The sequence below is a fragment of the Somniosus microcephalus genome, chromosome 21 (assembly GCF_052327205.1).
Source record: "Somniosus microcephalus isolate GS21.2 chromosome 21, FLI_Smic_1.0, whole genome shotgun sequence".
Taxonomy (NCBI): Eukaryota; Metazoa; Chordata; class Chondrichthyes; order Squaliformes; family Somniosidae; genus Somniosus; species Somniosus microcephalus.
This window is the reverse complement of record NC_141007.1, coordinates 65,636,590-65,653,793: the sequence shown is the minus strand read 5'-3', so window position 1 is coordinate 65,653,793 and position 17,204 is coordinate 65,636,590. Positions and strand designations below refer to the sequence as shown.

General features: G+C 43.2%; 1 protein-coding gene across 7 annotated transcripts in view; it reads right to left on the bottom strand.

The window, feature by feature from the left end:
• LOC147102895 (endonuclease V-like) overlaps positions 1-16,321 on the bottom strand; it is a 305,524-nt gene extending 289,203 nt beyond the window's left edge. For 6 of the 7 annotated variants that reach the window (XR_015073151.1, XM_085963804.1, XM_085963801.1 and 3 more), the window contains exons 1-4: positions 16,152-16,321; positions 10,707-10,878; positions 4,412-4,546; positions 1,063-1,102 (exon numbers count right to left, since the gene is read on the bottom strand). Coding sequence is in view for 6 of the 7 variants with exons in the window: in XM_085963804.1 (XP_085819930.1) it covers positions 1,063-1,102; positions 4,412-4,546; positions 10,707-10,878; positions 16,152-16,261 (457 nt within the window). In the remaining variant the exon portion in view is untranslated. Of the gene's footprint in view, positions 1-1,062; positions 1,103-4,411; positions 4,547-10,706; positions 10,879-15,799; positions 15,916-16,151 lie in introns of those variants that run through there. The other variant, XM_085963807.1, reaches the window with a different exon arrangement.
• Between the last annotated feature and the right edge of the window lie 883 nt (positions 16,322-17,204).

Below are 17,204 nucleotides of genomic sequence, written 5' to 3'. Positions count from 1 at the left end.
ATGCGCTGTGCATGCCTAAAACCGGCATTTCCGATGTCCCTACGGGTGAGTACACAGCGCATACACACCCGTAGGGATCGGAATATCCGACCCTTTGTGTAAAACCTTTCAATTTTCTCTCCAATCACATTCCAACCAAAAATCTACCTATTCACATTCCAGGGAAAAAAATTGCACTGACACTTTCTCATCCGCCTCACGATATAACTATAAAAGTCACATTAAGTCTCATTCCAAGCCTCCCATAGTCACTACCCATCAGCCCCAACTCCCACTGATCTCCAATTTGAGCGTTAGGGATCAGCTCTATCATTTGTAACTCAACAGTTCACTCCTGTAAATCCTTAACGAGGTGGGACTACAAGTCCCAGCATGCTAATTCAATGCACAATCCTTGGTGCTCTATCTGGAAGTGGAACTACACAAGCTGGCTCCTGAGAGATTAGCCTGGAAGTGAGGTCAGTCTCTGCTCCACAAATGTTGACTGCTCCCACTTTCTGCCTCCCTCCCCGTCCTGGGCTCAGAACCAGTCAAGGAAGCATTGTCTGTATCGGAGTTAACGCCACATGGGGCTGCTGCTTCAAAGCAGGAATGGGAATTCTGGGATCTCAGAAGAGGACTGCTGCTAACAACAGAAACTGGGCTTCTGGCTCCAGAGTATCAGTGAGCAACATCGTGAGAGATGTGCTATTTACTGTTTTTTTAAAAAAGGACTGATTAAAGGCACTGAAACAGTTTGATGAGTTTCAGCATGCAGAGGCTAATGGAAACATATTGGCAAGATTGGCAAAAATGCCATTATTTTTAAATTAATGGGATAACACCTCATATTTTACAAATATGTGAATGAAACATTCACACGGGCTCTAACATGTTCATTTTTAAAAGAAAGCCACTGTCTGTGTGAGAAGAATTTTAGTGATGAAATTGTTTAAAATTTGGATAATTATTGAATCATTAAAGTGGTAAGGTTAACGTTCAGATGGATGAACATACAGGTGACACTGCAATATAATGATGTGTAAATAACTAATACATATTCGCAAAAAGTGGACTGGTTACCTCGGTGGTGCAAAATTCCATTTCCATCTGCAAAAATAACCTGGAATATTAATAAATAATGTTAATTAAATAGATTGACAGGGCACTGCTGCAATTTTACATTAACAGCCGTAAAAAGTCTACTAGAGATAAGTTTGCAGATTGAAACAAAATTATTTAAAAAATATACTTCAGACCTGTGAGCTTCAATAAGTTTAAGCAGAATTTATGTTGCACATTTTAGTTCTTTTTAAACAGTTCATTTCTCTCTTTGGATCAATTTTTCTTTTAAAGAATCATAGAATTGTAGAAGTTTACAGCACAGAAGGAGGTCATTCGGCCCATCGTGTCTGTGAATGTTCCTATTATTTTTGTTATAATTTGATCACAAATGAAACCTTTATGCCTCGTAACACTGTATTGTAATATACATAATGAAATGATTTTTCCTGCGATATATACTATTAAAAAATAATGAGGTAATACTGTAGGCCTCCTCACAGGATCCAGTACACCTTCAGGTCCTATGTCATGCAATCAATAATAGCCTTTTGTCACATATCATTATTTTCATCTTCAAAAAGCATCATAAAACATCCACATCAAACAAATAGACTGCTGGACGGCTCCACATCACCAAGAAAATGAATTTAAACCAAAAAAAAGTCACTATCTTCTACATTTGTTATAAATAATGACACATACATCGAGGTGACTTTAAGGCACTAATCTAATATCAAGGTTCAAATGACATTCATAAACCATTCAAACTTTCTTCCTGTATTTTATCACATTATGTTAACCCTTCAATTATATTACTGTCTTTGAATTCATTTTCCATTATTTTCTACCTACCAACGTTTTTCTGTGGTAAAAGTTGATCGATATTATCAGAGCTTCACCGGACACTTTTTGTTAGTTTGCTTGCATGTAACTGTTGTGTTCATTTAAAAGGATTCTGATTTAATTTGTTGGCTCTGAGTCAATATCCAGTCAGTGAGGTAAAGCACTCGAGCCCATTATCAGTGAGGACTCGGGAGGACTCACTGGCCGTGATTTTGCCGGCGCTCAGAGTGCGGGTTTGGAGGCGGGTCCACTGGCAAAATCAAAATGATTGACAGCGGGTTGGGAACCCGCTCCGAACCCGCCTCCATGTAAGTTTCCAAAGTGTCAGGTCTGCGATTTCAGAACAAACCCGACACCAAGCGGCGGGGGAGGCATTTAAGATACTTAAATGATTGTTAAATGCTTGTTAACTACTATTTTGTCAGCCTTTTTCTATTTTCCCACATTTTTAACAGGGTTCACGTCATTCGGAGATCACGTCAGGTAAGGAGGTTGGGTTCTCTATGTCTCCCCATTGCTGTGAATAGGTGACAGCGGCAAAAGTGGTATGAGAGCTACCAATTGACAGCTGTTTATTTTCCAATGTCGGACTTGGAAGACACTTTTGAGCTTTATGCAGTTTGGAAGTGTTTGGAGTAAACTCTCTATCCACTGTCACCTCCTTGGAGCAAGCTCTCTCACCATTGACAGATCGCTTCTGTCATCTCAACCTCAGCTGCCATCTATTCCAGCAACATCGGTGCCCTTGAAAAAATCTCACCTTGGTCCTCTGAATCCCTCCACGATCAGCCCCATCACCAGGCACACCAACAACAATACCAACTTTCTCTGCAATCACCTGATGCTGCACAGGACACAGGGCATCAGCACCCAACAACACTGCTGCCTGGGAGGTCAGCAATGGCCTCACCATGGCCAGATTTACTTCACTTGACGCTGTACACCCTGGCTGCCACATGATGTGCCAGGTTGACACCACCCCACACCAGCACCATAAAGCATCCCTATAATGTCCAAGCCATTCCTTTCACACTAATCACAATTGCGGGGGGGGGGGGGAAGAGTTATGTCTCAACATTCACTGGAATTCACAAAGACACTTCTAAAGGTGAGCACAGATCTGTCCAATAAGGTAAAGTGTTGAAAATATAGATTTCAATGTTTGACAGGACATTAACAGAAATTTCACGTTAACTTTGGCTAAACCACCCGTGTGCCTACCCTTGTGTGTTGTTAGTTGGTATGCTTGCAGTAGGATGAGGGTGAGTGTGAGGGGTGGCTAATGAGATGCGGAAGTGATAACGTAGCTAGAAAGGGATGGGTGGAGGTGCAAGGTAAGTTGGTGTGAGTAAAGATGTGCAGGAGTCGGGTAGGGAAGGCAGAGTGAGGGGGATGTGATGAGTGGCACAGCAGGATGAGGTTGAGTGTGGCTTGGCAGTGACGTTTTGTGATCTGCTCAGATTATTGAAAGGCTTGTGCCACTGCAGCCTGGTCCTCCTGATGACATCCCTGCCTGTGTCCTCCTGTGCAATGTGCAACCAGGCTGCGTTGGTGTCCTGGGGAGGTCTCCTCTGCCCATGGGAAGAGAAGAGAACCTCCCTGCGTGCTGTGACTCCCTCCATAAGCATATGTAGGGAGTCATGCGAGAGCCTCAGTGCAGCCGTGCCCCTTTGTGCAGTGCTTGTCAGTGTTTGCAGCACCTCGATGCTGCAGAACACTGACAGCACAACTGTCAAAATGAATGTGGGCATGGTCCCTTTAAGGAAACCGGCTGATGACACGTCATCAAATGACGTCACCAGACCCGCTTCTGTTTAATTGGCTGGGAAATGCGCAGGGCGGGCTTAACAAGCCCAATCTACGTAAAGTCACTTGGAGAGCGCGGGCTGGAGCCGGGAGCGGGACCCGCCAACCACCTCTCCTGCCAGGATCCCGCCTCTGCTGGCGAAATCATGGCCACTATGTGTGCCCTAACTGCAAAAAAAATTCTATTAAAAAATTAGCCAGGTACTATTGATATAGAGGACACTGAAAAAAAACCATGCCACTAAAATACAGTTTGCAACAGATGACACACTCTTGAGAGTTTGGGCTTGTTAGGAATTCTCAAAATTTAACTCTTAAATATTAAGTAAGCGGTGATGTAATTTTGATTTTTGAAAGGATGATTTAGAATTAATGGATACATGAAATTGACAGTGAAAATGACAATTTCCTGAATAGCTTCAAATTTAACATTTTGAACTGCATTCAGAAAAGAAGGGTTAGTAGCTATTCCAAATGCTTACGGACTTATGGGTCATTTAAAGTAAAATTAACTAAAGTTAGTTGGTTTTATCATTTTGAAAATTCTCTCTTGATTGTGGTTGCTGCTTTACAAAGCATTGAATACACCAGTCGTTTTAAAAATGACATTATACAGCTTCACTATCCTGGAAATGAAGATATTGTGCTAATGAGATCGACTCCAGACAATTTAATCAAGCATATTCACACGTTTGCAAGGACACTCTCATATTTTTACCTGAGGGAGAAGACTGGGGTCCTTGTGCTGCAGTCTTCTCACAGCTTCTTCCAGGAAGGGTGTCTCCCGGAATGCCAGAAATCCTGGGATATAAGGGGCATTCAGACAAACCATCTGGTATTCCTCATAAACAACCTGAGCAAAGTAAATAGCAATGAGAATTGAATTTATGAACAGATGTGACTCTTGCTGCGTTTTATTTCACAATGCATATATTGGAGTATTAGTCTTACACAGACAGTTTTAAAACACTGAAGGCATAAAGCCTATTGAAGATTGGAGGACCTATATGCAGCAGATGGTGACCAACCCTGTTAGTACCTAAGGTTATTTGCAGCTTTCAAAATACAGATATTTTCTTGTTTTATTATTTTTCATTTAAAAATGAATTCTCTTCTCTGTGCCAAGCACCAGCTCTGTATGAGAGCAGAGCTGCACATTCTCTTCTGTCTGTAATGCTACGTAGGGTACGATGTACGTATATATGATGCATTCTAGTTGTTTTGGGTATGGCATCTCATGCAGGAGTTTCAATGTTTCATTCCCACAGGATGCTGGCACCTTTTAGCACTGTAGGGCAGTGACGGTGTAAAAGAAAAACATTTTTTTTCCCTTCTGGTTTCATATCATCTTTAAAATCCATGCCAAAGGGCTTGTCATAATAAAAAGGGAAACAGCAAGTGCTAGAAACATAGAAGATAGGAGCAGGAGTAGGCCATTCAGCCCCTCGAGCCTGCTCCGCCATTCAATGCGATCATGGCTGATCATCCAAATTCAGTACCCTGTCCCTGCTTTCTCCCCATATCCCTTGATCCCTTTAGCCTTAAGAAATATATCTAACTCCTTCTTGAATATATTTAATAAGTTGGCCTCAACTGCCTTCTGTGGTAGAGAACTCCACAGGTTCACCACTCTCTGGGTGAAGAAATTCCACCTTATCTCAGTCCTAAATGACTTACCCCTTATCCTTAGACTGTGACCCCTGCTTCTGGACTCCCCGACCATCGGGAACATCCTTCCTGAATCTAGTCTGTCCAGTCCTGTTAGAATTTTATAAGTTTCAATGAGATCCCCTCTCATTCTTCTAAACTCTAGCGAATATAAGCCTAATCGACCCAATCTCTCTTCATACGTCATTCCTGCCATCCCAGGTATCAGTCTGGTGAAGCTTCGCTGCACTCCCTCCATGGCAAGAACATCCTTCCTCAGATAAGACGACCAAAACTGCACACACTACACAAGGTGTGGTCTCACCAAGGCCCTGTACAACTGCAGCAAGACATCCTTGCTCCTGTACTCAAATCCTCTCGCTATGAAGGCCAACATACCATTTGCCTTCTTAACCGCCTGCTGCATCTGCATGCTTACCTTCAGCGACTGGTGCACAAGGACACCCAGGTCTCGCTGCACTTCCCCTTCTCCCAATCTATTGCCGTTCAGATAATAATCTGTCTTCCTGTTTTTGCCAACAAAGTGGATAACCTCACATTTATCCACATTATACTGCATCTGCCATGCATCTGCCCAATCACCCAACCTGTCCAAATCATACTGGAGTTTCTCGGCATCCTCCTCACAGCACACACGCCCACCCAGCTTTGTGTCATCTGCAAACTTGGAGCTATTACATCTAGTTCCCTCGTCTAGATCATTAATATATATTGTGAATAGCTGGGGTCCTAGCACCGATCCCTGCGGTACCCCACTAGTCACTGCCTGCCACTCGGAAAAAGACCCGTTTATTCCAACTCTTTGCTTCCTGTCTGCCAACCAGTTCTCTATCCAAGTCAGTAGCTTACCCCCAATCCGATGTGCTTTAACTTTGCACGCCAATCTATGTGGGACCTTATCAAAAGCCTTCTGAAAGTCCAAATACACCACATCCACTGGTTCTCCCTTATCTATTCTACCAGTTACATCCTCAAAAAATTCCAGAGGATTAGTCAAGCATGATTTACCTTTTGTAAATCCATGTTGACTTTGTCCGATCCTGTCACTGTTTTCCAAGTGCTCAGCTATTACATCTTTTATAATGGACTCTAGCATTTTCCCCACTACCGATGTCAGGCTTACCGGTCTATAATTCCCCGTTTTCTCTCTACCACCTTTTTTAAATAGCGGGGTTAAATAGCTACCCTCCAATCCATGGGAACTATTCCAGAGTCTATAGAATTTTGGAAGATGACCAGCAATGCATCTACTATTTCTAGGGCCACTTCCTTAAGTACCCTAGGATGTAGATTATCAGGCCCTGGGGATTTATCGGCCTTCAGTGACGTCAATTTCCCTAACACCATTTCCCTACAAATACTGATTTCATTCAATTCCTTCCTCTCATTAGACCCTATGTTCCCCGACATCTCTGGGAGGTTATTTGTGTCCTCCTTTGTGAAGACAGAACCAAAGTATGTATTTAATTGGTCTGCCATTTCTTTGTTCCCCATTATAAATTCCCCTGATTCTGACTGCAAGGGACCTACGCTTGACTTCACCAATCTTTTTCTCTTCACATATCTATAGAAGCTTTTACAGTCAGTTTTTATGTTCCCTGAAAGCTTACTCTCATATTGTATTTTCCCCCTCTTAATTAATCCTTTTGTCCTCCTTTGCTGAATCCTAAACTGCTCCCAATCCTCAGGTTTACTGCTTTTTCTGGCCAATTTATATGTCCTCTCCTTGGATCTTATGCTATCCCTAATTTCCCTTGTTAGCCACGGTTGAGTCACCTTTTTTGTTTTATTATTTTGCCAAACAGGGATGAACAAATTCTGTAGTTCATCCATGCGATCTTTAAATGTTTGCCATTGCCTATCCACCGTCAACCCTTTAAGTAACGTTCCCCAATCCATCCTAGCCAACTCGCGCCTCATACCATCGTAGTTTCCTTTATTTAAATTCAGGACCCTAGTCTCCGAGTCAACTACTTCACTCTCCATCTTAATGAAGAATTCTATCATATTACTGAATTTGAAATAAAAGCAGAAAAAGCTGTAAATATGCAGCAGGTCAGTCAGACACTGTAAAGAGAAAAGACGGGTTATCACATTTGGGTATGAAACCTTCAACTGAAACATCACAGCCTGTCTTTTCTCTTTGTAAATGTTAAATGTTTTTTCTGTTTTTGAGTTTATCATTAATTAATAGTAATAAAACATTCCAAAGTAATTACCTTGCCATAGGAGTGGCAGAAATATTTAGTAAAAGCTTGCTTAGAATCTGCTCTGAATTTTACCACTGGTTGGAATGAAATAGGAAAAAAACATATAATTTGTTAACTGAAATATTTACAAATAAAAAATGAGTGTTTATTTTGTAATTACTGCATCTGAACCAGTGGCTATGAAATTGAAGCCAATAGTTTCTATGGAAATCAGTAAAAAAAACACTGAAAATATGAATTGCTCAACATTTCTACGTTTGGCACTGTCTGCTGCTGACTAAGATGAAACTGGAGATTTAAAAGTACAACAAGAAACAAAGGTAAATGTAAATGTTTTATGTTACTGCAATGTGAGTCCACTGATGTCAGCACCAGTTGCAAGTGCTGACACCACTGGTCTCTAAGAAATGGTACACATACTTTTCTTGATATTTGAACAATATTGATATATGCATATACTGTAATTACAGTAACTCTTAATTATTAGCAAGCCATTTTATTGCATGGTCTGTTTGCATCTCAATCGTTGAAATTATTTTCTTTCCTATGAAACATCACATTTATTTATAACAATTTGCTTATAACTGTATATGCATTTTTTTTAACCTGGTTTATAGTAAGCTAATTGTATTTTTCACCATCTACCTTTCCTACTATTCCTGAATCACTTGCATATAGTCTGAGTGAACTCCTCCCATGTAATATCACAGAAATCATAGCAAAACAGCAACATGTGGTCCAATTCTGTTAGCTTGTCCGTGATCCTGTTTAATTGACTTATTGCCGTAACATTTTCTGGTACTGACTGACAAAGGGCAAGTTAACATGACCGCTGTATGCCCTTGAACTGGAAACGCTAAACACGGGTTTAAGAGCTGTCACCTGTGAGTAAATATTTTTCATCATAGTCCTCAGCAAACGAAGCCAATCGGCAAAATAGTTGATGTTAGAAACATCTGTCCAAAATGGAGTGAGGCGGCCTCCGTTTGTATTAAAAATGTGACCCATTCACGTGGGCTTCTTTCTCCCTGATCATTAATCTCACACCTAACATCTCCCTGAAGCTGTCAGCCCTACCACGTTCTTTAAGCTACAGCTGCTAAACTGTTCTTTAGGAAAGAAAAGAAAGACTTGCGTTTATTTCAAGACCACCGGACATCCCAAAACGCTTTACAGCCAATGAAATACTTTTTTTGAAGTGTAGTCACTGTTGTAATGTAGGAAACACAGCAGCCAATTTGTGCACAGCAAGCTCCCACAAACAGCAATCGCCCATTTTTTTTTTAGTAATGTTGATTGAGAGATAAATATTGGCCAGGACACTGGGGATAACTCCCCTGCTCTTCTTCGAAATAGTGCCGTGGGATCTTTTACATCCGCCTGAGGGGGCAGATGTGGCCTCGGTTTAAATGTCTCATCCGAAAGACTGCACCTCCAACAGTGCAGCACTCCCTCAGTACTGCACTGGAGAGTCAGCCTAAATTTTTGTGCACAAGTCTCTGGAGTGGGACTTGAACCCACAACCTTCTGACTCAGACAAGAGTGCCACACAGTGAGCCACGGCTGACACTTAGGAATAAAATAATCTTTTGATCATTTATGTAATCTTTGGGTAATAGATTGCTGCTGTAGCAGACTATTTGTGTACTGTTACACAGCTGTAAGAACAATTCATGAGCTACGTCATTGAGAAAAAATAGTTTCTTTAATTTTCCCACATACAGTTTATGTACAGTATAGCTCTCCTCCATGCAGCCTACTACAGAACATCGGCCAGGGCATTATGAGATGATGCCTTCTGCACGACTGAACTAAAACAGCTTTGTGATTGTTTAGTTGGAACTGTGCCTGACAAAAGTTGATTCCAATCTCCACTGAGGTAAAATATTGTTGTAAATACTTCATCTTGTGGTCCAACCAAACATAAAACATTCATCGCCTTGTTAACTGTGAAGCAAATGCCCATGCTACTAACAAGCCCCACTTGCCCTCATACTGAAGGCTTTCAACTCGACGGGTACAACTGATACAGCTAATTTGCTTATACAGTACAGATCTGGGTGATTGGATAACAAAATAAATAAAATGTCACAGATCTCAGTGACAGGTAGATGCACCAGATTAACAGCGCGGGACGTAGCACAATTTCCAAAAATAAATTTTAAGAAAATTACTGAGCATGGTTGCCCAAATCCTCCTTTAAATGCTTTAATTTTGGCTGCGAAGATTCTAAATTGTACGGCATGTTTTCACAGTTTTAGAGCACAAAGATGAACTTCCAAGCACCAAAATAGTGTCATTCGTATATGTTAAGAAATCTGTAAGATTTGGGATATGTTTTAATGAGAACAGCACCAAACACTGTTATTTGTTAAAAATCAGTGAGACTTGTTATGTCTTCACATATTACATCTGTCAATACTGGATGTGCAAGGACTGCATGGCTTATGATTACAGCTCGCACTCATTGGTAAAACTACTGCCCCACTAACATGGTCTTCTAATTTTGCACACTTCCATATGGGTTGTCAACATAGTGGTACCAGACCAGTACGGTGGGCACTGAAAATATGGGGACTGCTATAGGTACTACAGTATTATACACAAAAATATGTGGTTAAAAGTGTGTCTGATTATCAGAGGCAGAATGCAAAGCTCTTTAAATATAAAATGCTACATTTCCTTTCATTAAGAGTGAGGTGCATTGAAATGGGTCTAGCCCTCTTTTTCAGCTCGTGGCCATTGTTCTTCCGACTGGTTTCCTGTACATACCGCCCTTCCTACTACTCCACGAACAGTGGCAGAGCTTTCAGCTGTCTCAGCCCTATACCCTGTGTCTCTCCCTAAACCCCTTCATCTTGCTATTCTCTCCCCACCTTCAAAAGCCTCCTCAAAACTACTATCTTTCTTCTCATCTTTACCAAGTTCCCCTAAATCTTTTACTCTGTCTCACCATCTGCCTCGCCTCTGTGAAGTGCCTTAGGATGATTACTACATTAAAGGTGCTATATAAATGCAAGTTGCTGTTGCCGTACCAAAGTGAATGAGACTGGTCTTTGCACATGGCGAGCATCGCTTATTAAATTTTGTATATAAATCAGCTACGGTCTTTCCAAGTTTTGTGTCTGAATTTACCTGAAGATCAGGATAACTGAGAACCACTAATGAGGCACAAGCATTGACTTCATCTCCCTTGATGAAAGATAAATCCACACCTCCGACACGCTCTAACCCTTCAAAGCCCTCATTACTCTGCCAGTCCTCAGTGTTGTGGTCAATCATCTGCTGCTTCAGCTCCCTCTGCTGGCTGTTAGAAGGAAGTCACGGTCAATATTTAAACAACAAATCAAAACCATCAATAGTTCATGATAACAAATTCAATCAAAGATTACAAGATGGATTCAGAAACCTGCCAAAATTGGTGGACCAATGCTGCCACGTGTCAGTACACCCCGATGCGGAGGGGCTTGGCTTCTGCTGCATGTGTGGTCTATTAATCAGACTCAGATATTCAGAGTGATAAGTTTTAATAATGCAAGCATTCCACTCTCTATCACATCTGGGGACGGCAGCCCTCACTCACACAATGGATTACCATAGGCCTATAACCTCGATAGCACTATGTAGCATTCATTGATGCCAGCTGAGCAACTGGTCCAAGTGCAGGTTGAAGTTGCAAGAAAAGGGTAGAGCTAAAGTCTCTAAATGTATGCAAGTGTATATGCTTCATCAGCAGGAAAGTGCTGTTGTAGCTGTGAACTGAGGAGTCTTTTTTACAGAATAGGATTCTAATATATTTTAGAATTTTTTCAGGCACATGTTTCTGAAAATCAGAATCCTGGAAGATGAGAGTGCCACTCAGGAGCAGCAGGCAGCAGAGAGTAGGGATAATGGACAGGTACTCTAATGGGCAGGACATGACTAATGGCGTCCCATAGGGATCTGTGTTGAGGCCTCATCTATTCACTGTATTTATTAATGACTTAGATGATGTGATAGAGAGCCACAATCCAAGTTTGCCGATTACACAAAGATAGGCAACACTGTAAGCAATGTAGGGGAAGCAGAATATTACAAAGCGATATTAATAGATTAAATGAATGGACAAAATTGTGGCAAATGGATTTCAATATAAGCAAGTGTGAGGTCATCCACTATAGACCTAAAAAGGATACAGCAGAGTACTTTCTAAATGATGAAAGCCTAGAAACAGTGGAGGTCCAAAGAGACTGGGGGGTCCAGGTACATAGTTCATTAAAATGTCATGGACAGGTACAAAAAATCAAAAAGGCTAATGGGCTATAGTCCTTTATATCTAGAGGACTAGAATACAAGGGGCTAGAAGTTATGCTGCAGCTATACAAAACCCTGGTTAGACCACACCTGGAGTACTGCGGGCAGTTCTGGGCACCACACCTTAGGAAGGATATATTGGCCTTGGAGGGAGTGCAGCGTAAATTTACTAGAATGATACCCGGACTTCAACGGCAAATTATGAGGATAGATTACACAAATTAGTCAGAGTTATACAGCACAGAAAGAGGCCCTTCGGCCCATCGTGTCCGCGCCGGCCACCAAGCCCTGTCTAATCTAATCCCATTTTCCAGCATTTGGTCCGTAGCCTTGTATGCTATGGCATTTCAAGTGCTCATCCAAATGCTTCTTGAATGTTGTGAGGGTTCCTGCCTCTACCACCCTTTCAGGCAGTGAGTTCCAGATTCCAACCACCCTCTGGGTGAAAAAGTTTTTCCTCAAACCCCCTCTAAACCGCCTGCCCCTTACCTTGAATCTATGCCCCCTTGTTATTGACCCCTCTACTAAGGGGAAAAGTTCCTTTCTATCTACCCTATCTATGCCCCTCAATTTTGTACACCTCAATCAGGTCCCCCCTCAGCCTTCTCTGCTCCAAGGAAAACAACCCCAGCCTGCCCAGTCTTTCTTCATAGCTGAAGCGCTCCAGCCCAGGTAACATCCTGGTAAATCTCCTCTGCACCCTCTCCAAAGCAATCACATCCTTCCTATAGTGTGGCGACCAGAACTGCACACAGTACTCCAGCTGTGGCCTTACCAGCGTTTTGTACAGCTCCATCATAACCTCCCTGCTCTTATATTCTATGCCTCGGCTAATGAAGGCAAGTATCCCATATGCCTTTTTAACCACCTTATCCACCTGTTCTGCTGCCTTCAGGGATCTATGTACATGCACACCAAGGTCCCTCTGATCCTCTGTCTTTCCTAGGGTCTTACCATTCATTGTGTATTCCCTTGCCTTGTTAGTCCGTCCAAAATGCATCACCTCACACTTTTCAGGGTTAAATTCCATTTGCCACTGTTCTGCCCATCTGACCAACCCATCTATATCGTCCTGTAGCCTGAGGCTTCCCTCCTCGCTATTTACCACCCCACCAATTTTCGTGTCATCTGCAAACTTACTGATCATACCTTTTACATTCACATCCAAATCATTAATGTAGACCACAAACAGCAAGGGACCCAGCACCGATCCCTGCGGTACCCCACTGGACACAGGCTTCCAGTCACAAAAACAATCTTCCACCAGCACCCTCTGCCTTCTGCCACTAAGCCAGTTTTGGATCCAATGTGCCAAGGCACCCTGGATCCCATGGGCTCTTACCTTCCTGACCAGTCTCCTATGCAGGACTTTATCAAAAGCCTTACTGAAATCCATGTAAACCACATCCACTGCACTACCCTCATCCACACACCTAGTCACCCCCTCGAAAAATTCAATCAAATTGGTCAGACATGATCTTCCCTTGACAAAGCCATGCTGGCTATCCCTAATTAATCCTTGCCTCTCCAAGTGGAGACTAATTCTGTCCCTCAGAATTTTTTCCAATAATTTCCCTACTACCCTTCTTGAATAATGGTACTACATTAGCTGTTCTCCAGTCCTCTGGCACATCCCCTGTGGCCAGAGAGGTTCTGAAAATTTGTGTCAGAGCCCCTGCAATCTCCTCCTTTGCCTCACATAGTAGCCTGGGATACATCTCGTCCGGGCCTGGGGATTTATCCACTTTTAAGCCTGCTAAAACCGCTAGTACCTCCTCCCTCTTGATGCTAATATGTTCAAGTATATCACAGTCCCCCTGCCCGATTTCTATGTCCACATCGTCCTTCTCCATAGTGAACACAGATGCAAAAAATTCATTTAAAACCCCACCTACATCTTCTGGCTCTACACACAGCTTGCCACTTTGGTCCCTAAAGGGCCCTACTCTTTCCCCAGTTATCCTCTTGCCCTTAATATACTTATAAAACACCTTAGGATTTTCCTTTATATTGCTCGCCAGTGTTATTTCATGGCCCCTCCTCGCTCTCCTAATTTCTTTTTTAAGTATCCCCCTGCACTTTTTATACTCCTCTAGGGCTTCCTCTGTCTTTAGTCCTTTGTATCTGCCAAAAGCCCCCCTTTTTTCCTAATCCATTCTCATATATCCCTTGACATCCAAGGTTCCCTGGGCTTGTTGGTCCCGCCCTTGACCTTTGCGGGAACATGTTGCCATTGTACTCTCTCAATTTCCTTTCTGAAAGACTCCCATTGCTCCGATGTGGATTTTCCTTCAAGTAGCTGATCCCAGTCCACATTGGCCAGATCCTGCCTTATCATATTAAAATCGGCCTTCCCCCAATTTAGAACCTTTATTTCCGGTCCATCCTTGTCCTTTTCCACGACTACCTTAAATCTCACCGAATTATGGTCACTGTCACCAAAATGCTCTCCTACTAACACTTCTACCACTTGCCCGGCCACATTCCCTAGAATTAGGTCCAGTACCGCCCCCTCTCTTGTAGGACTTTCTACATGCTGGTTCAAAAAGCTCTCCTGGATGCACTTTAAGAATTCTGCACCCTCTAAGCCTTTCACACTCTGACTATCCCAGTTAATATTGGGGAAGTTGAAATCCCCCACTATTATTACCCTATTATTTGCAGGTAGGGTTGTATTCACTGGAATTTAGAAGATTAAGGGGTGATTTGATCAAAGTTTTCAAGATATTAAGGGGATAGAGGGTAGATAGAGAGAAACTATTTCCGCTGGTTGGGGATTCTAGGATGGGGGGCATAGTCTAAAAATTAGAGCCAGAACTTGCAGGAGTGAAATTAGGAAACACTTCTACACACAAAGGGTGGTAGAAGTTTGGAACTCTCTTCCGCAAACGGCAGTTGATGCTGGGTCATTTGTTAATTTTAAATCTGAGATTGATAGATTTGTTAACCAAAGGTAGTAAAGGATATGAGGCAAAGGCGGATATCTGGAGTTAGATCGCAGATCAGTCATGATCTCATCGAATGGCAGAACAGGCTCGAGGGGCTGACAAGCACAGTTCCTATGACAAGCACAAGAATCAGAACATTTCAGAAAATAGTGATGGTTCACAATTGACTTTTTCCTTTCTTCAAAATGTTTAAAAAACAAACCTCTAATACAGGCCAGCTGACTCTACGTAGATTCAACTTAATATAAGCAAATATGTGAGAATGTTCTGTCACATATATTAGTTGTTAGCTTTGCTCAATATTCCCTAATCAAAATATTTTTGTTAACTTAAATGGATTTGTGTATCTCACAAGGAGGAAAAATCTGAATTGTAGTTGGGAAATAAGATACTTAATGGATTTTTGGACTCTTGATTTTTCTGCCAATTGCAGAATTAAGCCACAAGTCACACGCGTCACCCAATGATGTTGTGGGGCAATTAAATGTTTGGGACTTTTATTCTTTAGAAAAACATTCTTGCAATATCATTATTTCCATATTCTTACTAGTGTGTTTTCACATGGGTGAGTACAGGAAAAGGTGTTGCGGGAACAAGCAAATTCATGAAAGGTCCGACGTGAAACGTCAATCCAGCCCTTTCAAAAGCAAAAACGGAAAATGCTGGAAGCGCACAGCAGGTTGGTCAGCAGCTGCAGGTTAACAGTTGAGGCTTTCAGAACTTTACGCTGGAAAATTTCTGCCTTCTGTTGCCTGGGCCCTAAGCTTTGGAATTCCCTGCCTAAACCTCTCCGTCTCTCTTTCCTCCTTCAAGGCGCTCCTTAAAACCTACCTCTTTGACCAAGCTTTTGGTCACCTGCCCTAATTTATCTTTATGTGGCTCGGTGTCAAATGTTTTGTCTTCCTGTGAAGCGCTTTGGGACATTTTACTACGTTAAAGGCGCTATATAAATATATAAGTTGTTGTTTTAAAAAAACAGATGCTAACCAGCTGCATTTGCAGTTTTATCTTCCCCTTCCTCCTCTCCGTCTTTTTCAGATTTCCACCACTCCTGGCTTTATAGATGCAACCAGCGGTGCTGGACGTAACACTCTGCAGGTGTGTCCTGTCCAGGGGCTGGTGCCGCGCGGTACGGCGGGAGTTGTAGTTCGCTGCCTACAACTCCCAGGGTGCAGTGCGATTCCAAGGCCCGCGCCCCGCGACGCTAACAGTTGGTGCGCGTGATTCCGGGGGCGGGGGGCCTGTAAATCCCCGTTTCTTGGGCGCCGTGTGATCTTATGCGGGATTTTTTTCTTATATTTTTGGGGGTTTTTTTAAAGAAAAAAAGCGTTTGGTGTACCTCTGCCACTCCTGGAGCAGCTGCTGGTGACCCTGACACTCTCCCTCCCGCGAGGCCGCCATTGTTCCCTCGCTCCTCCCGGCACGACGGGCGGCGAAGGCTGCACGCATGCGCGACCGCGCCTCACTTCCGCCAGGCGCCTGAATGGTCACATGTGCAACTCACCCTGTGGCTGGACACACGTGGAATAGGCAGCAACAGTGTGCTGATGTTTATGTCCCACGCCAGTCTCCTCCCCTTCCGTCTACCTCACCCCAGCCTTTCAGCATATCTTTCCATTCCCTTTCTGTTAATGTTCCTGTCTCAGCCAGTGGTTCAGTGGGCAGCACTCATGCCTCTTGAGTTGTGGGTTCAGAGTCCCACTCCAGGGACTCGAGCACAGCACAATAAGATCTAGGCTGACGCTCCAGTGCAGTACTGAGGGCGCGCTGCACTGTCGGAGGTGCCGGGGTCAAGCAAGGCTGTGTCATCACACCAACGCTCTTCTCGATCTTCCTTGCTGCAATGCTCCATCTCACCCTCAGTAAGCTCCCCGCTGGAGTGGAGCTAATTTGCAGAACAAACGGGAAACTGTTCAACCTCCGTCGCCTCCAGTCCGGATCCAAGGTCGTCCCATCCTCTGTCATTGAATTACAGTATGCAGACGACGCTTGTGTCTGCGCACACTCTGAGGCCGAACTCCAAACCAGCGTCAACACCTTCACTGAAGCGTACGAGCGCATGGGCCTTACACTAAACATCCGTAAGACAAAATCCACGACAAGGCCTTGGACAACATGGACCACTTTCCATACCTCGGGAGCCTACTGTCAACAAGGGCAGACGTCGATGACGAAGTCCAACGTCGCCTGAGGAAGAGAGTGTTTGAAGACCAGGACCTCAAACCCGGCACCAAGCTCATGGTCTACAGAGCAGTAGTGATACCCGCCCTCCTGTATGCTTCAGAGACATGGACCATGTACAGCAGGCACCTCAAAGCACTGGAGAGGTACCACCAACGCTGCCTCCGCAAGATCCTGCAAGTCCATTGGCAGGATAGGTGCACCAACGTCA